Source organism: Salmo trutta, chromosome 2 (genome assembly GCF_901001165.1).
Source record: "Salmo trutta chromosome 2, fSalTru1.1, whole genome shotgun sequence".
Classification (NCBI taxonomy): Eukaryota; Metazoa; Chordata; class Actinopteri; order Salmoniformes; family Salmonidae; genus Salmo; species Salmo trutta.
The window spans coordinates 47,069,059-47,094,446 of record NC_042958.1 but is presented as its reverse complement, the minus strand read 5'-3'; the positions used below and the strand labels follow the sequence as shown (position 1 = coordinate 47,094,446).

The 25,388-nt window shown below is 45.5% G+C and overlaps 1 protein-coding gene across 2 annotated transcripts; it reads left to right on the top strand.

The window, feature by feature from the left end:
- Nucleotides 1-16,127: 16,127 nt before the first annotated feature.
- LOC115156070 (transcription factor 20) lies at nt 16,128-25,319 on the top strand. Of its 2 annotated transcripts, none has more exons than XM_029703308.1 (6): nt 16,128-16,469; nt 17,851-20,558; nt 20,879-20,972; nt 23,643-23,692; nt 24,107-24,185; nt 24,424-25,319. In XM_029703308.1, the coding sequence occupies exons 2-5, from the start codon at nt 17,856-17,858 to the stop codon at nt 24,152-24,154; spliced, it is 2,895 nt and encodes a 964-aa protein (XP_029559168.1). In that variant the 5' UTR covers nt 16,128-16,469; nt 17,851-17,855; the 3' UTR covers nt 24,155-24,185; nt 24,424-25,319. The 2 variants fall into 2 exon arrangements, with proteins under 2 accessions (XP_029559168.1, XP_029559177.1); XM_029703317.1 differs by lacking the exon at nt 16,128-16,469 and adding an exon at nt 16,976-17,410.
- Nucleotides 25,320-25,388: the final 69 nt, after the last annotated feature.

Below are 25,388 nucleotides of genomic sequence, written 5' to 3'. Positions count from 1 at the left end.
TTGCACATACTTCACATTTTGCTGCCTTTAAAATGAAAAGGAATTCAATTGGATTTCTTTCCAACAGATCTACACAACCTCCACCGTTTCAAAATGAAAGGAAATTAGACATTTCCCCCCCACAAAATTATATATATATATATATATCTAAAATAAATCTTCCCTCGTGAAAAAGTACTACTGAATTACTACACAAAACCTATTCGTGCAGTAGTGACTATTTATAGACTTCTAGTGAATGTGTAGTTCATGCACTACTCAAGATATACAAGTAGAGTTTTGCAGTGTTCAGTAGGAAAACACTAGTTTCCAGTAATCAGGTAGAGAATTGTACTAATTGATGTTGGTAGTAAATATGTAGTCAAAATACAGCCAGAAGACAAACAGGAAGTAGTTGGTTTGTTACCTAGCTACTTTTTTTTGACAATCCCTGAATGTAATCTATCATACATCGTCATCCTGTCTTTCATAGCCTTTATGCTGGCACCATCTGTAAATTGAACTTTCCATTATGTTTTACCACATCAGAAAGATTGCTTACCAAAACAGTTTGCTGTTTTGTTGTCATAGAGATGTGTTGTCATAGAGATTTGGGTTTAGCCCAGCTGTTTGCTAGCCCCATTGAAATATAGCTACTGTATGTAGCCTCTGTTTTTGTTATGCTAGCTAATAAGTATGTGTTTGTATGCAAATATACAGTATGGTCATATTGGTATACTTACCTATTCTACTAACCTCTTTTGACATGTTGCCAAGTAGGCCCTTTAAATATGGAGGCCATTGTTGGTGAGATTAACATTGTTTATCCAATGTTTTTCTGTGTTGTCACATGTGACATCTGTTAGCAGATGTTTGATAATGGCTTATAATTGGTTGTCTCTTGGGCTTGTCTGAAAGGGTACTCGGTGGAGAAATGTGGATGCAGCAAAGAGAATCCGAAGATACAGTAAGTCAAAGCTGAATGAAAACCTCAAAGGGTAATTTAACATGTACACTGAACAAAACGATAAACGCAACATGTACTGCACTCTATACTCATCTGTAAACTGGTCATCTCTGTATATCCGTCGCAAGACCCACTGGTTGATGCTTTTTTATAAAACCCTCTTAGGCCTCACTCCCCCCTATCTGAGATATCTACTGCAGCCCTCAACCTCCGCATACAACACCTGTTCTGCCAGTCACATTCTGTTAAAGGTCCCCAAAGCACACACCCCTGGGTCGCTCCTCTTTTCAGTTCGCTGCAGCTAGTGACTGGAACAAGCTTCAACAAACACCCAAACTGGAGAGTTTTATCTCAATCTCTTCATTCAAAGACTCATGGACACTCTTACTGACAATTGTGGCTGCTTTGTGTGATGTACAATGAGGGAAAAAAGTATTTGATCCCCTACTGATTTTGTACGTTTGCCCACTGACCAAGAAATTATCAGTCTATAATTTTAATGGTAGGTTTATTTGAACAGCGAGAGACAGAATAACAACAAAAAAATCCAGAAAAACGCATGTCCAAAATGTTCGAAATTGATTTGCATTTTAATGAGGGAAATAAGTATTTGACCCCTCTGCAAAACATGACTTAGTACTTGGTGCCAAAACCCTTGTTGGCAATCACAGAAGTCAGACGTTTCTTGTAGTTGGCCACCAGGTTTGCACACATCTCAGGAGGGATTTTGTCCCACTCCTCTTTGCAGATCTTCTCCAAGTCATTAAGGTTTCGAGGCTGACGTTTGGCAACTCGAACCTTCAGTTCCCTCCACAGATTTTCTATGGGATTAAGGTCTGGAGACTGACTAGGCCACTCCAGGACCTTAATGTGCTTCTTGAGCCACTCCTTTGTTGCCTTGGATGTGTGTTTTGGGTCATTGTGATGCTGGAATACCCATCCACGAACCATTTTCAATGCCCTGGCTGAGGGAAGGAGGTTCGCACCCAAGATTTGACGGTACATGGCCCCGTCCATCGTCCCTTTGATGCGGTGAAGTTGTCCTGTCCCCTTAGCAGAAAAACACCCCCAAAGCATGTTTCCACCTCCATGTTTGACGGTGGGGATGGTGTTCTTGGGGTCAGGGGCAGCATTCCTCCTCCTCCAAACACGGCGAGTTGAGTTGATGCCAAAGAGCTCCATTTTGGTGTCATCTGACCACAACACTTTCACCCAGTTGTCCTCTGAATCATTCAGATGTTCATTGGCAAACTTCAGACAGGCATGTATATGTGCTTTCTTGAGCAGGGGGACCTTGCGGGCGCTGCAGGATTTCACTCCTTCACGGCATAGTGTGGTACCAATTGTTTTCTTGTTGACTATGGTCCCAGCTGCCTTGAGATCATTGACATGATCCTCCCGTGTAGTTCTGGGCTGATTCCTCACCGTTCTCATGATCATTGCAACTCCACGAGGTGAGATCCTGCATGGAGCCCCAGGACGAGGGAGATTGACAGTTCTTTTGTGTTTCTTCCATTTGTGAATAATCGCACCAACTGTTGTCACCTTCTCACCAAGCTGCTTGGCGATGGTCTTGTAGCCCATTCCAGCCTTGTGTAGGTCTACAATCTTGTCCCTGACATCCTTGGAGAGCTCTTTGGTCTTGGCCATGGTAGAGTGTTTGGAATCTGATTGATTGATTTGCTTCTGTGGACAGGTCTTTTATACAGGTAACAAACTGAGATTAGGAGCGCTCCCTTTAAGAGTGTGCTCCTAATCTCTGCTCGTTACCTGTATAAAAGACATCTGGGAGCCAGAAGTCTTTCTCATTGAGAGGGGGTCAAATACTTATTTCCCTCATTAAAATGCAAATCAATTTATAACATTTTTGACATGCGTTTTTTTTCTGGATTTTTTTCTGTCTCTCACTGTTCAAATAAACCTACCATTAAAATTATAGACTGATCATTTCTTTGTCAGTGGGCAAACGTACAAAATCAGCAGGGGATCAAATACTTTTTTCCCTCACTGTATTGTTGTCTCTACCTTCTTGCCCTTTGTGCTGTTGTCTGTGCCCAGCAATGTTTGTACCATGTTTTGTGCTGCTACCATGTTGTGTTGCTACCATGCTGTGTTATGTGTTGCTGCCTTGCTATGTTGTCTTAGGTCTCTCTTTATGTAGTGTTGTCTCTCTTATTGTGATGTGTGTTTTGTCCTATATTTATATTGTATTTATTTAATTTTTAAAAATCCCAGGCCCCCGTCCCCGCACGATGCCTTTTGCCTTTTGGTAGGCCATCATTGTCAATAAGAATGTGTCCTTAACTGACTTGCCTAGTTAAATAAAGGTTAAAGGAGCCTTGTTAAAAAAAATTGTAAAGTGCTGGCCCCATGTTTCATGAGCTGATATAAAAGATCCCAGAAATGTTCCTTACATACAAAAAGCTTATTTCAATCAAATATTGTGTAGAAACTTGTTTACATCCCTGTTAGTGAACATTCTATCCTTTGTCAAGATAATCCATCCACCTGACAGGTGTGGCATATCAAGAAGCTGATTAAACAGCAGGATTGTTGCACAAGTGCACTTTGTGCTGGGGACAATAAAAGGCCACTAAAATGTGCAGTTTTGTCACACAACACAATGCCACAGATGTCTCAAGTTTTGAGGGAGCGTGCAACTGGCATGCTGACTGCAGGAATGTCTACCAGAGCTGTTGCCATGGTATTGAATGTTAATTTCACTACCATAAGCCGCCTCCAACATCGTTTTAGAGAATTTGGCAGGACATCCAACTGGCCTCAAAACCGCAGACCACGTGTAACCACGCCAACCCAGGACCTCCACATCCGGCTTCTTCACCTGTGGGATGGTCTGGGGCAGCTGATGAAACTGGGTTTGCAGAACCAAACATTTCTGCACAAAACATCACAGGGAAACTAATCTGCGTGCTCGTCATCCTCATCAGGGTCTTGATCTGACTGCAGTTCGGCGTCGTATCCGACTTCAGTGGGCAAATATATACCTTCTATGGCCACTGTCACAGTGTAGAAGTGTGCTCTTCACAGATGAATCCTATTTTTAACTGTACCAGGCAGATGGCAGACAGCGTGAATGGCGTCGTGTGGGCGAGTGGTTTGAGAATCCCATTTTTAACTGTACCTGGCAGACGGCGTTTATGGTGTCGTGTGGGCGAGAGGTTTGCTGTCCACTTTGTGGTATTTCTGTCTGTAATAAAGCGTTTTTGTTGTGGAAAACTCATTCTGATTGCCTGGGCCTGGCTCCCCAGTGGGTTGGCATATGCCCTCCCAGGCTGCGGCCCTGCCCAGTCATGTGAAATCTGTTGATTAGGGCCTAATTAATTAATTTAAATTGACTGATTTCCTTATATGAACTGTAACTCAGCAAAATCTTTGAAATTGCATGTTGCATTTATATCTTTTTTCAGTACAGATGCAACAATTCAAGTTGTTTCTGTCAATAAGGTATGCTCAATGTGATTTGATAGGAGTGATGCCAAATCCAAGCTGGCTTCCCTTGACACTTGTTTTTGGTGCTCCAGGACCATTCACAGTTGAGCTCACTCATTTTAGCTCAATGCTGATTGGCTATTATTTTATACTTTTTTAATGAAAGGAGGACAAATGCTCATGGCTCATTTACGTCATTTAGCAGACGCTCTTATCCAGAGCGACTTACAAATTGGTGCATTCACCTTAAGATATCCAGTGGAACAACCATTTACCATAGTACATCTATACTGCTCAAAAAAATAAAGGGAACACTTAAACAACACATCCTAGATCGGAATGAAATAAATAATCTTATTAAATACTTTTTTCTTTACATAGTTGAATGTGCTGACAACAAAATCATACAAAAATAATCAATGGAAATCCAATTTATCAACCCATGGAGGTCTGGATTTGGAGTCACACTCAAAATTAAAGTGGAAAACCACACTACAGGCTGATCCAACTTTGATGTAATGTCCTAAAAACAAGTCAAAATGAGGCTCAGTAATGTGTGTGGCCTCCATGTGCCTGTATGACCTCCCTACAATGCCTGGGCATGCTCCTGATGAGGTGGCAGATGGTCTCCTGAGGGATCTCCTCCTAGACCTGGACTAAAGCATCCGCCAACTCCTGGACAGTCTGTGGTGCAACGTGGCATTGGTGGATGGAGCGAGACATGATGTCCCAGATGTGCTCAATTGGATTCAGGTCTGGGGAACGGGCGGGCCAGTCCATAGCATCAATGCCTTCCTCTTGCAGGAACTGCTGACACACTCCAGCCACATGAGGTCTAGCATTGTCTTGCATTAGGAGGAACCCGGGCCAACCGCACCAGCATATGGTCTCACAAGGGGTCTGAGGATCTCATCTCGGTACCTAATGGCAGTCAGGCTACCTCTGGCGAGCACATGGAGGGCTGTGCGGCCCCAAAGAAATGCCACCCCACACCATGACTGACCCACCGCCAAACCGGTCATGCTGGAGGATGTTGCAGGCAGCAGAACGTTCTCCACGGTGTCTCCAGACTCTGTCACGTCTGTCACGTGCTCAGTGTGAACCTGCTTTCATCTGTAAAGAGCACAGGGCGACAGTGGCGAATTTGCCAATCTTGGTGTTCTCTGGCAAATGCCAAACGTCCTGCACGGTGTTGGGCTGTAAGCACAACCCCCACCTGTGGACGTCGGGCCCTCATACCACCCTCGTGGAGTCTGTTTCTGACCGTTTGAGCAGACACATGCACATTTGTGGCCTGCTGGAGGTCATTTTGCAGGGCTCTGGCAGTGCTTCTCCTGCTCCTCCTTGCACAAAGGCGGAGGTAGCGGTCCTGCTGCTGGGTTGTTGCCCTCCTACGGCCTCCTCCACGTCTCCTGATGTACTGGCCTGTCTCCTGGTAGCGCCTCCATGCTCTGGACACTACGCTGACAGACACAGCAAACCTTCTTGCCACAGCTCGCATTGATGTGCCATCCTGGATGAGATGCACTACCTGAGCCACTTGTGTGGTTTGTAGACTCCGTCTCATGCTACCACTAGAGTGAAAGCACCGCCAGCATTCAAAAGTGACCAAAACATCAGCCAGGAAGCATAGGAACTGAGAAGTGGTCTGTGGTCCCCACCTGCAGAACCACTCCTTTTTTGGGGGTGTCTTGCTAATTGCCTATAATTTCCACCTGTTGTCTATTCCATTTGCACAACAGCATGTGAAATGTATTGTCAATCAGTGTTGCTTCCTAAGTGGACAGTTTGATTTCACAGAAGTGTGATTGACTTGGAGTTACATTGTGTTGTTTAAGTGTTCCCTTTATTTTTTTGAGCAGTGTATATCTTTTTTGGGGGGGGGGGTTAGAAGGATTACTTTATCCTATCCCAGGTATTCCTTAAAGAGGTGGGGTTTCAGGTGTCTACGGAAGGTGGTGATTGACTCCGCTGTCCTGGCGTCGTGAGGGAGCTTGTTCCACCATTGGGGTGCCAGAGCAGAGAACAGTTTTGACTGGGCTGAGCGGGAACTGTGCTTCCGCAGAGGTAGGGAGGCAAGCAGGCCAGAGGTGGATGAACGCAGTGCCCTTGTTTGGGTGTAGGGCCTGATCAGAGCCTGAAGTTACGGAGGTGCCGTTCCCCTCATAGCTCCGTAGGCAAGCACCATGGTCTTGTAGCAGATGCGAGGTTCAACTGGAAGCCAGTGGAGTGTGCGGAGGAGCGGGATGACGTGAGAGAACTTGGGAAGGTTGAACACCAGACGGGCTGCGGCGTTCTGGATGAGTTGTAGGGGTTTAATGGCACAGGCAGGGAGCCCCTCCAACAGGGATGCAGTAATCCAGACGGGAGATGACAAGTGCCTGGATTAGGACCTGCGCCGCTTCCTGTGTAAGGCAGGGTCGTACTCTGCGAATGTTGTATAGCATGAACCTACAGGATCGGGTCACCGCCTTGATGTTAGCGGAGAACGACAGGGTGTTGTCCAGGGTCACGCCGAGGCTCTTAGCACTCTGGGAGGAGGACACAATGGAGTTGTCCACCGTGATGGCGAGATCATGGAAAGGGCAGTCCTTCCCCGGGAGGAAGAGCAGCTCCGTCTTGCCGAGGTTCAGCTTGAGGTGGTGATCCGTCATTCACACTGATATGTCTGCCAGACATGCAGAGATGCGATTCGCCACCTGGTTATCAGAAGGGGGAAAGGAGAAGATTAATTGTGTGTCGTCTGCGTAGCAATGATAGGAGAGACCATGTGAGGATATGACAGAGCCAAGTGACTTGGTGTATAGCGAGAATAGGAGAGGGCCTAGAACTGAGCCCTGGGGGACACCAGTGGTGAGAGCACGTGGTGCGGAGACGGATTCTCGCCACGCCACCTGGTAGGAGCGACCTGTCAGGTAGGACGCAATCCAAGAGTGAGCCGCCCCGGAGATACCCAACTCGGAGAGGGTGGAGAGGAGGATCTGATGGTTCACAGTATCAAAGGCAGCAGATAGGTCTAGAAGGATGAGAGCAGAGGAGAGAGAGTTAGCTTTAGCAGTGCGGAGAGCCTCCGTGACACAGAGAAGAGCAGCCTCAATTGAATGACCAGCCTTGAAACCTGACTGATTTGGATCGAGAAGGTCATTCTGAGAGAGATAGCAGGAGAGCTGGCCAAGGACGGCACGTTCAAGCGTTTTGGAGAGAAAAGAAAGAAGGGATACTGGTCTGTAGTTGTTGACATCGGAGGGATCGAGTGTAGGTTTTTTGAGAAGGGGTGCAACTCTCGCTCTCTTGAAGACGGAAGGGACGTAGCCAGCGGTCAAGGATGAGTTGATGAGCGAGGTGAGGTAAGGGAGAAGGTCTCCGGAGATGGTCTGGAGAAGAGAGGAGGGGATAGGGTCAAGCGGGCAGGTTGTTGGGTGGCCGGCCGTCACAAGACGCAAGATTTCATCTGGAGAGAGAGGGGAGAAAGAGGTCAAAGCATAGGGTAGGGCACTGTGAGCAGGACCAGCGGTGTCGTTTGACTTGACAAACGAGGATCGGATGTCGTCGACCTTCTTTTCAAAATGGTTGACGAAGTCATCCGCAGAGAGGGAGGAGGGGGGGGGAGGAGGATTCAGGAGGGAGGAGAAGGTGGCAAAGAGCTTCCTAGGGTTAGAGGCAGATGCTTGGAATTTAGAGTGGTAGAAAGTGGCTTTAGCAGCAGAAACAAAGGAGGAAAATGTAGAGAGGAGGGAGTGTTTCCGGTCACAACTTGCAGACTTGCACAACTTGCAGACTTGTTTACGCTGTTGTGCGTTTTTGTTGCCGTTTTTACTTTGCTACCTGACGGTCTTTACTTTTTCATTACCGTATATTTTTACTTTTTCCCTCACTCAACTTTTTTCTCATTCAACTCTCCTACCCCGGAGGTTTTATCTGGACATGGTTCGTCAGGACTTCAAACAGCCGAAGCTAAGTAACATTAACATGATGCCTTCTAATTGCAGTCGTTGTACTCATAATATACAGGAGAACGATCGCCTTACGGCGAGGATAGCTGTGCTGCAAGCCCAGCTTCAGACGCAATCGTTAGGCAAGGGTCATTTCAGTGTAGGAAAGGATGAAACAGCGTCTGTGCCACCAGTAAGTACAGATAGTAACGTTAGTATAAACCCCCTCGCACGGTCCCCGCAGCCGGACATCTTTCTCATGGCTTCTGGAGGGAAACGCTGTAGGAATGCTCAACCGGTGTCGCTTATTCAGCCGACAGAAACTTTCAACCGGTTCTCCCCGTTAAGCGAGTCGGAGTCGGAGGCCGAGACTTCTCTGGTCTCTGCTCCTCCCGTTGTGGGGTCTGAGACGCCGACGGCTCCCACCATTAGCTCTGACAAATTGAAAACCCTAGTCATTGGCGACTCCATTACCCGCAGTATTAGACTTAAAACTAATCATCCAGCGATCATACACTGTTTACCAGGGGGCAGGGCTACCGACGTTAAGGCTAATCTAAAGACGGTGCTGGCTAAAGCTAAAACTGGCGAGTGTAGAGAGTATAGAGATATTGTTATCCACGTCGGCACCAACGATGTTAGGATGAAACAGTCAGAGGTCACCAAGCGCAATATAGCTTCAGCGTGTAAATCAGCTAGAAAGATGTGTCGGCATCGAGTAATTGTCTCTGGCCCCCTCCCAGTTAGGGGGAGTGATGAGCTCTACAGCAGAGTCTCACAACTCAATCGCTGGATGAAAACTGTTTTCTGCCCCTCCCAAAAGATAGAATTTGTAGATAACTGGCCCTCTTTCTGGGATTCACCCACAAACAGGACCAAGCCTGGCCTGCTGAGGAGTGACGGACTCCATCCTAGCTGGAGGGGTGCTCTCATCTTATCTACGAACATAGACAGGGCTCTAACTCCTCTAGCTCCACAATGAAATAGGGTGCAGGCCAGGCAACAGGCTGTTAGCCAGCCTGCCAGCTTAGTGGAGTCTGCCACTAGCACAGTTAGCGTAGTCAGCTCAGCTTTCCCCATTGAGACCGTGTCTGTGCCTCGATCTTGGTTGGGCAAAATTAAAAATGGCGGTGTTCGCTTCAGTAATCTTACTAGTATAAAGACCTCCTCCATTCCTGCCATTATTGAAAGAGATTGTGATACTTCACATCTCAAAATTGGGTTACTTAATGTTAGATCCCTCACTTCCAAGGCAGTTATAGTCAATGAACTAATCACTGATCATAATCTTGATGTGATTGGCCTGACTGAAACATGGCTTAAGCCTGATGAATTTACTGTGTTAAATGAGGCCTCACCCCCTGGTTACACTAGTGACCAAACCCCCCGTGCATCCGGCTAAGGCGGAGGTGTTGCTAACATTTACGATAGCAAATTTCAATTTACAAAAAAAAAAACAATGACGTTTTCGTCTTTTGAGCTTCTAGTCATGAAATCTATGCAGCCTACTCAATCACTTTTTATAGCTACTGTTTACAGGCCTCCTGGGCCATATGCAGTGTTCCTTACTGAGTTCCCTGAATTCCTATCGGATCTTGTAGTCATAGCAGATAATATTCTAATTTTTGGTGACTTTAACATTCACATGGAAAAGTCCACAGACCCACTCCAAAAGGCTTTCGGAGCCATCATCGACTCAGTGGGTTTTGTCCAACATGTCTCTGGACCTACTCACTGCCACAGTCATACTCTGGACCTAGTTTTGTCCCATGGAATAAATGTTGTGGATCTTAATGTTTTTCCTCATAATCCTGGATTATCGGACCACCATTTTATTGCGTTTACAATTGCAACAAATAATCTGCTCAGACCCCAACCAAGGAAGATTAAAAGTCGTGCTATAAATTCTCAGACAACCCAAAGATTCCTTGATGCCCTTCCAGACTCCCTCTGCCTACCCAAGGACGTCAGAGGACAAGAATCAGTTAACCACCTAACCGAGGAACTCAATTCAACCTTGCGCAATACCCTAGATGCAGTTGCACCCCTAAAAATTAAAAACATCTGTCATAAGAAACTAGCTCCCTGGTATACAGAAAATACACGAGCTCTGAAGCAAGCTTCCAGAAAATTGGAACGGAAATGGCGCCACACTAAACTGGAAGTCTTCCGACTAGCTTGGAAAGACAGTACCGTGCAGTATCGAAGAGCCCTCACTGCTGCACGATCATCCTATTTTTCCAACTTAATTGAGGAAAATAAGAACAATCCGAAATTTCTTTTTGACACTGTCGCAAAGCTAACTAAAAAGCAGCATTCGCAAATGGAGGATGGCTTTCACTTCAGCAGTAATAAATTTATGAACTTTTTTGAGGAAAAGATCATGATCATTAGAAAGCAAATTACGGACTCATCTTTAAATCTGGGTATTCCTCCAGGGCTTCATTGTCCAGAGTCTGCACAACTCTGCCAGGACCCTGGCTCAAGGGAGATACTAAAGTGTTTTAGTACTATATCTCTTGACACAATGATGAAAATAATCATGGCCTCCAGACCCTCAAGCTGCATACTGGACCCTATTCCAACTAAACTACTGAAAGAGCTGCTTCCTGTGCTTGGCCCTCCTATGTTGAACATAATAAACGGCTCTCTATCCACCGGATGTGTACCAAGCTCACTAAAAATGGCAGTAATAAAGCCTCTCTTGAAAAAGCCGAATCTTGACCCAGAAATTATAAAAAACTATCGGCCTATATCGAATCTTCCATTCCTCTCAAAAATTTTAGAAAAAGTTGTTGCGCAGCAACTCACTGCCTTCCTGAAGACAAACAATGTATACGAAACGCTTCAGTCTGGTTTTAGACCCCATCATAGCACTGAGACTGCACTTGTGAAGGTGGTAAATGACCTTTTAATGACGTCAGACCGAGGCTCTGCATCTGTCCTCGTGCTCCTAGATCTTAGTGCCGCTTTTGATACCATCGATCACCACATTCTTTTGGAGAGATTGGAAACCCAAATTGGTCTACATGGACAAGTTCTGGCCTGGTTTAGATCTTATCTGTCGGAAAGATATCAGTTTGTCTCTGTGAATGGTTCGTCCTCTGACAAATCAATTGTAAATTTCGGTGTTCCTCAAGGTTCCGTTCTAGGACCACTATTGTTTTCGCTATATATTTTACCTCTTGGGGATGTCATTCGAAAACATAATGTTAAATTTCACTGCTATGCGGACGACACACAGCTGTACATTTCAATGAAACATGGTGAAGCCCCAAAATTGCCCTCGCTAGAAGCCTGTGTTTCAGACATAAGGAAGTGGATGGCTGCAAATTTTCTACTTTTAAACTCGGACAAAACAGAGATGCTTGTCCTAGGTCCCAAGAAACAAAGAGATCTTCTGTTGAATCTGACAATTAATCTGGATGGTTGTACAGTCGTCTCAAATAAAACTGTGAAGGACCTCGGCGTTACTCTGGACCCTGATCTCTCTTTTGAAGAACATATCAAGACTGCTTCAAGGACAGCTTTTTTCCATCTACGTAACATTGCAAAAATCAGAAACTTTCTGTCCAAAAATGACGCAGAAAAATTAATCCATGCTTTTGTTACTTCTAGGCTCGACTACTGCAATGCTCTACTTTCCGGCTACCCGGATAAAGCACTAAACAAACTTCAGTTAGTGCTAAATACGGCTGCTAGAATCCTGACTAGAACCAAAAAATTTGATCATATTACTCCAGTGCTAGCTTCCCTACACTGGCTTCCTGTTAAGGCAAGGGCTGATTTCAAGGTTTTACTGCTAACCTACAAAGCATTACATGGGCTTGCTCCTTCCTATCTTTCCGATTTGGTCCTGCCGTACATACCTACACGTACGCTACGGTCACAAGACGCAGGCCTCCTAATTGTCCCTAGAATTTCTAAGCAAACGGCTGGAGGTAGGGCTTTCTCCTATAGAGCTCCATTTTTATGGAATGGTCTGCCTACCCATGTGAGAGACGCAGACTCAGTCTCAACCTTTAAGTCTTTACTGAAGACTTATCTCTTCAGTAGGTCCTATGATTAAGTATAGTCTGGCCCAGGAGTGTGAAGGTGAACGGAAAGGCTGGAGCAACGAACCGCCCTTGCTGTCTCTGCCTTGTCGGTTCCCCTCTTCCCACTGGGATTCTCTGCCTCTAACCCTTTTACAGGGGCTGAGTCACTGACTTACTGGTGTTCTTCCATGCCGTCCATGGGAGGGGTGCGTCACTTGAGTAGGTTGAGCCACTGACGTGGTCTTCCTGTCTGGGTTGGCGCCCCCCCCCTTGGGTTGTGCCGTGGCAGACATCTTTGTGGGCTATACTCGGCCTTGTCTTCGGACGGTAAGTTGGTGGTTGTAGATATCCCTCTAGTGGTGTGGGGGCTGTGCTTTGGCAAAGTGGGTGGGGTTATATCCTGCCTGTTTGGCCCTGTCCGGGGGTATCATCGGATGGGGCCACAGTGTCTTCTGATCCCTCCTGTCTCAGCCTCCAGTATTTATGCTGCAGTAGTTTATGTGTCGGGGGGCTAGGGTCAGTCTGTTACATCTGGAGTATTCTCTTGTCTTATCCAGTGTCCTGTGTGAATGTAAATATGCTCTCTCTAATTCTCTCTTTCTTTCTCTCTTTCTCTCGGAGGACCTGAGCCCTAGGACTACCTGGCATGATGACTCCTTGCTGTCCCCAGTCCACCTGGCCATGCTGCTGCTCCAGTTTCAACTGTTCTGCCTGCGGCTACGGAACCCTGACCTGTTCACCGGACGTGCTTGTTGCACCCTCGACAATTACTATGATTATTATTATTTGACCATGCTGGTCATTTACGAACATTTTAACATCTTGACCATGTTCTGTTATAATATCCACCCGGCACAGCCAGAAGAGGACTGGCCACCCCTCATAGCCTGGTTCCTCTCTAGGTTTCTTCCTAGGTTTTTGGCCTTTCTCAGGAGTTTTTCCTAGGGAGTTTTTCCCAGCCACCGTGCTTCTTTCACATGCATTGCTTGCTGTTTGGGGTTTTAGGCTGGGTTTCTGTACAGCACTTTGAGATTTCAGCTGATGTACGAAGGGCTATATAAATAAATTTGATTTGATTTGATTTGATTTTGAAAAGATGCCAGGTCCGCAGGGAAGCTAGTTTTCCTCCATTTCCGCTCGGCTGCCCGGAGCCCTGTTCTGTGAGCTCGCAATGAGTCGTCAAGCCACGGAGCGGGAGGGGAGGACCGAGCCGGTCGGGAGGATAGGGGACATAGAGAGTCAAAGGATGGCAGAATCAGGAGATTGGTTGGAGAAGGATTGAGCAGAGGGAAGAGATGATAGGATGGAAGAGGAGAGAGTAGCAGGAGACAGAGAGCGAAGGTTGCGACGGCGCAATACCATCTGAGTAGGGGCAGAATGAGTAGTGTTGGAGGAGAGCGAGAGGGAAAAGGATACAAGGTAGTGATCGGAGACTTGGAGGGGAGTTGCAGTGAGATTAGTAGAAGAACAGCATCTAGTGAAGATGAGGTCAAGCGTATTGCCTGCCTTGTGAGTAGGGGGAGGGTGAGGTCAAAAGAGGAGAGGAGTGGAAAGAAGGAGGCAGAGAGAAATGAGTCAAAGGTAGACGTAGGGAGGTTAAAGTCACCCAGAACTGTGAGGGGTGAGCCATCCTCAGGAAAGGAACTTATCAAGGCGTCAAGCTCATTGATGAACTCTCCAAGGGAACCTGGCTCCCTTGCATTCAATGCTATGGGTGGCAATAATGTCATGCTATTTTGTACCAGACAGCATCAGATATATGGCCTACACATACAGAGACAGAGGGGTGCTGTTTGGCTCGCTCTGGTGCTTTCTAAAGTGAAATACTGTACATTCAGCCTTGCGAATTTAAGGAAAATTATGAAACACAGAGAGACGAAAGATACATTTTCTTTTATCATTTTTTCCTTGGTCAATTTTTTGGGGAAGACTGGCTTCCCTTGGCATCAATGAATACATGCCACTGTGAGATGATGACTTGAAATTAAATAATAAAGTTCTTAAATAAAACAAATGTTAAATACAAAACTGAAATATTTTATTAAAGGAATGTGAATAAATGGTTAATAAGTGACAAGCAGTAATGGGAATTCACTACCATCATATGGGACTTTTATTAAAAGTTTTATTCTGTGCTATTTATTCTGTGTTACAGCATTCAACCCAAATAATCAAAACCGAATTCGAAAACCATGATAATGCTTTAATAATAGAACCAAAAAGACCCCAAAAAGCACTAATATACTCAGCACTCATGGAAATGTCTATAATATATTATTAATATATGACTCAGGACAAAACCTAATTCACACAATACAAGTTGTCTCACTCGAGTAAAACGACATACAACATTGATGTATTGAACTCTGCCGTTTTATTATTTTGTATTATTATTAACAACAAAAAGTACATGGGGGAACACAGGTATATATAAGGAATATACAAAGGACAACGGTCTAGGGGTGGGGCTGGGGTCTGGGCTAGGGGGTACAATATCACATTACACAAGGACCTTAAGTTGCATACACACGTTTATCATTCTAACAGCTTTTTTTGTTGGCAGAGTATTTAAATATTTTTGTAAGGTAAGAAAAATGTGGTGTTTTGTTTGTAAACGTACATTTGTGAATATGAAATTTGGCCAAAAGAATAATGAATTAATTACATAGAAATAAGTTGAAACAATTTTATCTTAAGTTAAGAATCCAGGCAGTACATCTCTCCATAATAGTTAAAAGAAAATCTTAATAAATGTGTTGAATTATAATCTACTGATGTCTTGACAGATTCCTTGCATGATTATAGTGCCAAATAAGATGCAAAATCGTTTCTGGGTGGTCATTACAAAAGGAACAATTTGAATGTATGTTTTTTTTTAAACTTCTTCATATAGTGTTTGGCAGGATAATATTTATGAATAATTTAAAAAGAAACTTCCTTAATTTTGTTAAACTGTTTTCCAACAGACAGTATCAATAAAAACCATTCCAATAAGGCATGACTTAAGGTATATAGCAGAGTTCCCCAACTGACGGCACGTGGGCCGAATTTGGCCCTCGGGTGGTCTCATTTGGCCCCATGTTTTCTGATTAATAAATACAAATAACATATTTATTTGTATTTTTGTTGGACATAAGATTGTAAAAACACAAAATCGGCTCCAAGTGATTTTAATTTAGAGAAATCTGTTCCCAAGTATTCCCATGAATAGTAGAAAGACACCTGATCATATACAAATGTAAGAAAGGTTTGAAATGATTGTTTTAGACAAATATTATGTGTTTGGGCTTCTTGCGGTCAATTTGCAGTCTACAGATTATTTGTAATTTGGGTCCGGCCCCCACCATCCACACAACAACAAAAAATCGTCCCTCACCTGAATCTAGTTTATGATCCCTGGTATATAGATACAACATCCTGTTGAGACAAGGCTTGTATAGCTCTATTGTTGAATGGACCAAAAGAAAAACGAGTCTTTCCTACTGATGAGTCAACAGGGATAATCGTATGTTCTGAGGGTCAGGCCTTGACATGTTCCTGAATAATAAAGCAATACCCGAGGAAATGGCATCTGATCTTGCAAAATCTTTAGGTGTTACAGGGATCTTGTAAAGTTATAAGAATTCCTTATGATTAAGTAAAAGACCCTCTGCATTTACAAGTTGGCTCACCAATAGGATATTATTTCGGAACCAATATTCTAAAAACAAAGAAGTATTTTTATACAATATGTCCCGATTATTCCATATAATATCTGTGTGGAGAAAAATGATGCTTATAAATGAAGGACCATGACAAGAAAACCTGCCGATGAAAAAGCAACTCTTCCAGCTTTCGTCCCAATGACAGAACATGAAGTTTCCCAACGTCCCATAATGCCTCACTGTGATCGCCAGCTGAGAGCTGACAAACGCTGTTCTAGAAATGTTGCGCAGTTTACGCGTGTTCGGGGAAAGTGCAGGGATTTTTTGATCCTGTTTACTGACACAAATCTAGTTCGGAGTTTTAGGGTACAAGAGTTAGATTGGCTCTTGACCAAGATGCTGGGTGGGACTCACTGTTGAATTGGATGTTTGTAAAGCCCCCACACTCCATCCTGTTTGGGTAAGTTTCAGTCTCCGGCAGCGCAATATGCTCGCTCTTTTGTTTCATACGAAGGGCCTAGCAAATTAGCTTAGCAAGCTAGCTAGGAAACCGTGAATAAATCAAAGTTGGTTGCTAGCTAGCTGTATCCTGTAAATGCATCACTCCACCCCTCCGGGGTCTGCGGGAAATAAATCCCCAACGCTGAATGGCAAAAAACAGCACATATTCAAGGATTGTATTATTATAGCCACCCATTATTTTACAATAAAATGACGTTACCATATCAACTACAGATTAATTGGTCAGTTTAGAAGAGTATTAGAGACGTGCAACTTTTACAAGGGACATTGTTTTGTGGTAAGCGGCTAACTACATAGCCAACTAGTTTAGTACACCGTGAACTGGTGACATTAACTAACCAAATCAAAAGACGTTTCCTATTTACATAGGTTAATATGATAACTAGCGAGGTAATGTTACTGTAACTCTTGTTGTCGCACGAATCATCCTTCACATTTGACTAGTTGTGGCTGGACTTGCGGGAGTACAACTAAGACCGGAAGTGATTTTTCGTAACTGGTTAGGAGATAATTTTAGCTGATCCTAACCTTTTCCTCAACCTTAACTAAAGTCTCCTAACCTGCAGTGTAACTTCTTCTAACCTGCTAGTCGTAGCTGTTCTCCCTGGTCAGAACCCATTTGACTGACGACAAAAACATGGAGCTAGTTTGGGACACTCAGCTGTCATTCCAGGTTACGGAAAGTTAGCTAAACATAAATGTAGTTAGCTAAGTTTTATTTTTTTGTTTTGTTGTGAAAAGGCAAAGAGGTTCGAAGCCAGTTGATAACTTTTGTTAGTGTATCTTTTCTTTCTTTTCTTATCGCATCTATTTTGGTGGATTTCCAGTATATACTTCTGATTTGGCCACATTTCCCCGAGTCAGCTTGATACTGTAGCTGTAAGTGCAAACGCGCTACATTGTTGCAATTTCGTTTGTTTTACTCATTTGTTTACTTGCCACTTAATGAATCTGCGACGTTCAAGCTGAACTCGCGTCAACTACCGTTACATTACTTCGACCAATAGTAATGGAAAACTAAGTGAACGCTGACAGCCAACGAAAACAACGTTAGAGCACGTTTAACATTTAGTTCTGACTTGTTTGCTTTCTAGTTAGCTATTTCGATATTTAGCTAGCTAAGTCTGATGTGCATTATCGCTAGCAGCTTGTTGCCTGTACTCTAGCTAGATGACGTTGCAATCCACTGTTGACCAATATGCTTGGTGACGATGGAACTGTATCTTGTCCTATATCCAGTCATGTTCTCACTGAGGTCAGCAAGATCATTTCAATTCCATGTATTAATCTAACCTTTCTGTATGTCTGCTCAATTTCAGTTGCTATGGAGCAACCACTGGGGGACTCTGATGATTTACAGCCACAGGACCTCTCTTCCACCCGCAGCCTTCCCGCTGTGATGGACCTGACCAGAAAAGGTGAGGAATGCCTCTTGAAAGCCAACTCCATGGAGGCCCTACGGGTGGTCAAGCCTCCCAGCTGGTACCCAAACTTCCCTGAGACTGACCACGACCACAGGCTTCAACCAGTAGACCAGATCCAGCCGGACAATGCCTTCTCCAACACTACAGTCACTCTCTCATATGTGAGCCGGTCTCATGTCTTCTCCCAGCATTCCTCTCTCTCCCAGCATTCCTCTCTCTCCCAGCGTCCCTCTCTCTCCCAGCGTCCCTCTCTCTCCCAGCGTCCCTCTCTCTCCCAGCGTCCCTCTCTCTCCCAGCGTCCCTCTCTCTACGGTGTCCCGTCGATCAGCAGGTTCTCAACAATGGATGGCTACCTGCAGCAGGTGGATAGGCCTCTGGGCTTAGCACCTCGGTCGGAAATGTTTGACTCTATCCCTCCAGCCCAGGTGGTGAGTGAGAATGTCGCAGGGGTGTGTTTGATGCAGCAGTCTCATGAAATCAATGGCCATCGAGTTGCCAGTAACGGAGGAGTGGATAAATACAAACCTCAACAGAGAGGGAGTTCAATGAAACGCACTCTTTCTCAGGACACAGTCAAAGGATTGCAGAATGGCCAGGGTAGTAGCAGCTGGTCCAACTCTGCCATCTGTGTCGATTCCTCCCCAGAGTCTGTCACTACAGACATGGAGGATGGTCAGAGGGCTTCAGAGGTTCTCTTTCTCATCTCTAGAACAGAGGAGCCAGTCCTGATGCAGGACAGCAGGAGTCCCAGGGACCTGTGTTCTCCGAATAGGGACTATATCAGTCCTCTGGAGGACCCGGTCTCTCCCTCTGTCTCACTGGAAGACGTAGAGGATGGGCTCATTCTGCCTCAGGCCTCCTGCTCACCCTGTGCTTACAATTATTCACCAGACGACACGGCTGACACCCGCTGGGATGAGCTGGGGAGAGGAGGACCTGGGCTGTCTGCAATACAGGGGACAAGGTCTAATGGTGAGAATACACCAAGGTTAGATTACAGCAAGGACTTCCAGCAGCCAGGACATAAACCCAAGTCAGCTTCGGAGTCTATTGTTGATTTGACAGAAGACGAGAGCACTGTGCCAGAGGTTTCAGAAAAGAAACCCAAGCAGACGGCTGCTACTCACCTGAATGGTAATGTGAAGGCAGAGCAGAGGACTTCTGAGAGGAAACAACTCCCCCCTCGCTCTGGCAGGGGAACCAGGTTAGAGGCCATAGTGATGAACATCAACCCTAACTGGTATAAAGTATCCACTAAGAAGCCCAAGGCCTCAAAGGCCCAGCGTCAGACAAATCCCCTGACCCAGAGCAGTCCATCTAAAGCCGGTGTTAGTCCTAACAAACAGACCTCATTTGTAGTGAAGAACAAGGTCCAGAATAAAGCAGCGTCTAGCTGCGAGGGAGAGACTAAAGTACACGCAGCAGCAGCCTCATTGACCGGTCATATGGATAACATTTACACAAATGCAGACCGTTGCATAGAGTCTACCTCAGATTCGGAACACGCCCGTTTTTCAAAATACCCACATAACCACAGCACATCTCCAATAACCTCCAGTCTGCCCTTTGCTCCAGACAAAGATTCAGAGAATGAGTCGGAACACAGAGAGTCAGGTCCCGAGCCCTCCTCTGAGGTAGATTTACTGACCGTATCACCGTCACTTAAAATATCTCCAAAGAAACCCGGGAAGCATAAAGCTAAGTCTACAAGCAGCGAAGCAGCTGCTTCCACAGCCAAAACAAGGAAGGCGACCCCTGCTCCCAAGAAGAAATGGAAGAAACCCAGACTGGATCAGTCCTCAATGTTCTCCCCTCAGGAGCCTGAGATCAAACTGAAATACATCAACTACAAGGAGGAGAAGAGGGACATGAGGGTGGACACATTCTCTCCTTTCATCCACATAGAGCATAAGCCCTCCTGCACCTCCCCCGCCAACTGTACTGTCATCAACTACCCAGAGGAGGAGAAGCCCAGGCAGAATGGCCAGGGGCAACTGCAGGCTGGAAGTTCAGGATCCAGGGGTTTCATCCCAGGGGCTGTACCCTCCACTTCCTGCCTCCAGCTGGGCCGCATCTCCACCCACAGCCAGCACCACAGCTCCCTGGTTTGCTGCCTGTGTGGAGGCTCGGCTAACGCCATGGACCTTGGGGACCTCCACGGGCCATACTACCCTGAGGGATACAGACCCAGCACTGAAGCCCCAGCTAGCAAACCAGGCCTCAAAAAAGAGGAGGATTTCAGTGACTCTGACTCCTCCTGCAGCGTGAAAGGCCGGGGTAGAAAGTGTGCCCGGCCCCCGGGGGTCCCCTTGCCCCACAAACCTGACCCCCGGCTGAAACAGGAGGACCTGCTGGGGAGGTGGACCAGTGACAGTGACCCCTCAGGCAGCCCTGGAGCTAAGAGGGGCAGGATTGAGGTTAAGCCTTTGGTAACATCTGGGGCCAAGGCTGCAGTGGATGACTGGTACGTTCCCCCTGTGGTGCCTCTGGACCAGTGTGAGTACTGGCTCCACGAGGACTGCAGCATCTGGTCTGCAGGTGTGTTCCTGGTGAAGGGATGGGTCTACGGCCTGGAAGAGGCAGTCAAGGTGGCTCAGGAGACGGTAAGTGTAAATCCTGCAGGATAGAAACGGATGTCTTTTTATTGATTTATGATTTGGGGTGACTATATAGTGATCTCCCATGAGGACTATGTCTGCTGTTGTAGCCGTCTGTTTACTATTTTACATTTAGTTTGTATGTAATAGTGCTACAACTCTGTTTAACAATGTGAAATCAAATTTTATTGCTCACATACACGTGTTTAGCAGATGTTATTGCGGGTGTAGCGAAATGTACCCAAAATGTAAAATACTATAGCAGCTTGTCTTTGGTCTTGGCCCATAACACGAGAGAACCAATTAATTGTATTTCATGTTTTCAGACGTGTTCTCGCTGCCATAACCTAGGTGCCATGTTGGGGTGCTTCATCAAAGGATGCCCCAACAAGTATCACTACAGGTGTTCTCTACAGTCAGGTGAGTCTCTTCTGTCCTTATCCCTGTCCCCTACTGGGACCATCAGGTGAGTCGTCTCCTCTGTCCTTATCCCTGTCCCCTACTGGGACCATCAGGTGAGTCGTCTCCTCTGTCCTTATCCCTGTCCCCTACTGGGACCATCAGGTGAGTCGTCTCCTCTGTCCTTATCCCTGTCCCCTACTGGGACCATCAGGTGAGTCGTCTCCTCTGTCCTTATCCCTGTCCCCTACTGGGACCATCAGGTGAGTCGTCTCCTCTGTCCTTATCCCTGTCCCCCACTGGGACCATCAGGTGAGTCGTCTCCTCTGTCCTTATCCCTGTCCCCCACTGGGACCATCAGGTGAGTCGTCTCCTCTGTCCTTATCCCTGTCCCCCACTGGGACCATCAGGTGAGTCGTCTCCTCTGTCCTTATCCCTGTCCCCCACTGGGACCATCAGGTGAGTCGTCTCCTCTGTCCTTATCCCTGTCCCCCACTGGGACCATCGGGTGAGTCGTCTCTTCTGTCCTTATTCCTATCCCCTACTGGGACCATTGGGTGAGTCTCCGCTGTCCTTATTCCCGTTCCACTGCTGGGACCATCAGGTGATTCTCCTTGTCTCACAGACTTGACTTGAGACTCGATTTGATAGAAAATGTAATTATTTGAGACTTGACTTGGGAGCGTCAAGACTCTGGACTTATTTTGTGGCACAGTCTCTGTGGATAACTCTCCATACAGCCAGAGGCAGTAGCCACAGCATTGCCCTTAGAATAAAAAGTGCAACAGATTGGCTTGTGAAATGCACACTCTGACCTCTGATTGGACCAGCAAGCTGTCAATCAACAAAGGTCCGGTGCGCCAGAGAACAGATTGCTGATTTGTTGTACAGCTATAGGATTGGGTGCAGTGCAGATGTCAAATTGTAGGGAGAGCGGATTGCCATAATAAATATCCGGCTCCAAAAAATGTTGGTGATCAAGAATATGAACTGTTTACTTTGCAAGTTCACCAGCAATGGGTCGTCAAGACACAATTACTAGCACAGGCCTACTGATCTTTTGGTACGGCCTATGTAAAAATTATATCTTTGTCATTTTTGTTGTGCGTAATAGGAGCATGTATGCATAGAAATACGCTACGTGGCCTGCGTGCCGCACTTTGAAGTCAGTACATTGAATAACATAATTATTGTTTCATTTATTAATGGTGGTTATTCATAAGCAATCTATACTGAATAAAAATATAAACGCAACATACAACAATTTCAGTGAGTTACAGTTCATGTAAGTAAATCAGTCAATTGAAATAAATTAATTAGGCCCTAATCTATGGATTTCACAGGGCAGCCATGGGTGGGCCTGGGAGGTCATAGGCCCACCCACTTGGGGCCCAGGCCCACCCATTGGGGTGCCAGGCCCAGCCAATCAGAATTCGTTTATCCCCACAAAAGGGCTTTATTACATCCACAAATACTCCTCAGTTTCATCAGCTGTCTGGGTGGCTGGTCTCAGACCATTCCACAGGTGAAGAAGCCTGATGTGGAGGTCCTGGGCTGGCGTGGTTACACGTGGTCTGTGATTGTGACGCCGGTTGGACGTAGTGCCAAATTCTCTAAAATTAACATTAAATTCTCTGCCAACAGCTTTGGTGGACATTCCTGTAGTCAGCATGCCAATTGCATGCTCCCTCAAAACTGCACATTTTAGAGTGGCCATTTATTGTCCCCAGCACAAGGTGCACCTGTGTAATGATCATGCTGTTTAATCAGCTTGACTCATTATGCCAGTTAACTGGTCTGTAACCTGACTCGTTATGTCTAGGGATCTGCGGCCTAGCTAACTGGTCTGTAACCTGACTCGTTATGTCTAGGGATCTGCGGCCTAGCTAACTGGTCTGTAACCTGACTCGTTATGTCTAGGGATCTGCGGCCTAGCTAACTGGTCTGTAACCTGACTCGTTATGTCTAGGGATCTGCGGCCTAGCTAACTGGTCTGTAACCTGACTCGTTATGTCTAGGGATCTGCGGCCTAGCTAACTGGTCTGTAACCTGACTCGTTATGTCTAGGGATCTGCGGCCTAGCTAACTGGTCTGTAACCTGAATGAATGTGCATTTATGTGAGATCATGTGACCAGGTGTTGAATGTACATGTACCCAGGGAGAGAGCAACTTTACCTTGGTCCAGGGCCAGCTCTGTTTCTCTTGACCTCTAGGTCGGCCAGTCCAAGTGGATTATTTGTTCAGGTGGTGACGAAACATAAATATGTACAAAAAGGGGGATTAATCCCGAAGTCAATCACAAACGAAAGACTCAAAACAAAAGGAAAGGCCTTCGGGCCATCAAACACAACCAGCAGCCTCACGGCTTGCCAGCTGGGACACTGACTGGCCCTAATTGGCAGCAGCGGTTGTGCTAGACCCAGGTGCTGCCCCCTGGGGGATGTAGTGTGAAGTGTATCCTGGATCGTGTGTTTGTCTGTGTCCTAACACTAACCTCCCCCTCCTATATTATAACACTAGTACTGTGGTTGTAAAACGGTAATGCCACCCCAGCTCCGTGTGTGTGTGTGTGTGTGTGTGTGTGTGTGTTGCAGGCTCTCTGTAGCCGGTTGGTGTGTGTAGGCTGGTTCAGCTGCTGTTTTGCTATTGATCAGTCATCTTCATTGATCCAAGCATTCTTCTCCCCACAGACTGTGTCCTCAATGAAGAGAACTTCTCCATGAAATGCACCAAGCACAAGGTATGGACGGTTGATTTAAATGACTGCTAGGTTTGATCCTTACTAAGCTGATCTCATTCACTCGCTCAATTGCTGTCAGTGTTTTCGGTCTCACTGTACAAAGTTAGTCTTTTTGTGAAAGAGTTTGCTGGCATGGAACTGACAATTTAGCAATCCTCCGTTTTATGATTTGTGCATTACTAAGATGAAGTACGGCTTGCTTCAGTAAAGCGTTGCTTTATTCTGAGGCTGTCTACACAGCCCTACTGCATCGTGTATACAGTCCTAGAAAATCAGACTGGAATTGGATTTCTCCAGCACTCAACCACTGTGATTTATTGTAGTGCAACAGTACACTGTGATCTACTTTCACTGTTCCTTTTTGGTTTGGCTGTGTGTTACTGGTTACTGGTTTGGCTGTCTGTTCCTCCCCAGAACAAGTCGTTCCAAGGCCCTCCTGGGAGCAGAAGAGACAACCGGTGACCCAACCAGAAGACAGACTTGACTACACATGGCTAGTTGCTCTCTTTCACACTTATACATGACAACACCATCTCTTTTCTGCTTGTTGTCCACTTTATTTCTGCATTACTGGCCTGCGTGTGAGTCATACATCTGTTATTGTTTTTACATATTCTAACATTCTTTAATCATAATGATGGTTATTGTATATAAAACATAAATATCCTAATTGCTAAATGTTATGTCTTTGTTTGAAAACATTATTTATATATATTTTTCTTCCGTTCCAGACGTCGTTCATCTGTGGCGTTAAGCGGGGTTTCTCCTGTGAACCCGGTAACCATGGCAACGCTGTAACTGTCCTCTGATTGACAGCTGGGCTGGGGCGGAATGCAAACACCCACAAACCTTAACTGGCTTTCTGCACCTCTGCTACCTTTCCTGTTATCTTCACCAGATAAAGCACTGCGAAGACTAAGCAGGAGACCAAGGCTGTCCTAATGTTCTGCCTCCTCAGTCCTTCTCATGGCTCTGGACTGACTGCCAACGGTGGGTAGTAGATGGGCCAATGACTGAACAGAACAGAAGAGTTGGGAGCGGGGCCCAAAGCCAATGTCACCATTTGATTGAAGATAAATGTTTTCACGTCGCTTATGGCTAAACACGCGCTATCGCTTTGTAATTATTTATTAGGAAAAAGGATTCTCTCCCTTTTTTAAAATTTAAATGTTGATAAAACAATTGGAGATATTTAATTTATATAAAGCTTTTTAAGTATGTGATTTATATTTGGCTTATTTATTTTTGGGGTATCTTGTGGCTTTAGTTTTTACTTTGCATTTGACCCGGAGGTGTGTTTGTATGCATCTAAGTTATGAGTAAGAACCTCGATGCTGAAGACTGCACTTGGTAGAGGAACTGGTGGTCGTATAGCGATGGTGTGGAGACTGGTGCAGAATGGTCTAGTATTCAGATCGACCACAAGTTTATCGACAGAACCGTATCTGATTTACAATACAGGTACCTGAGATCTATTCATCAATACCAAACTTTGCTACATGGGATGAAAATAATACCAGATTTATCTGATTTAGTTATGAGGGTGAGACGAGGCATGCATTTCAACGGATTTTACTTGCACTTTTTCTCATTTGATGGTGATATAAATAGAGGGAACTGTTTCTTACCTGTATCGTATATTCATTTTGTGAATGTACTTCCTCTTTAGAGGGATGTTGCTGAAAGCACTTTGGAG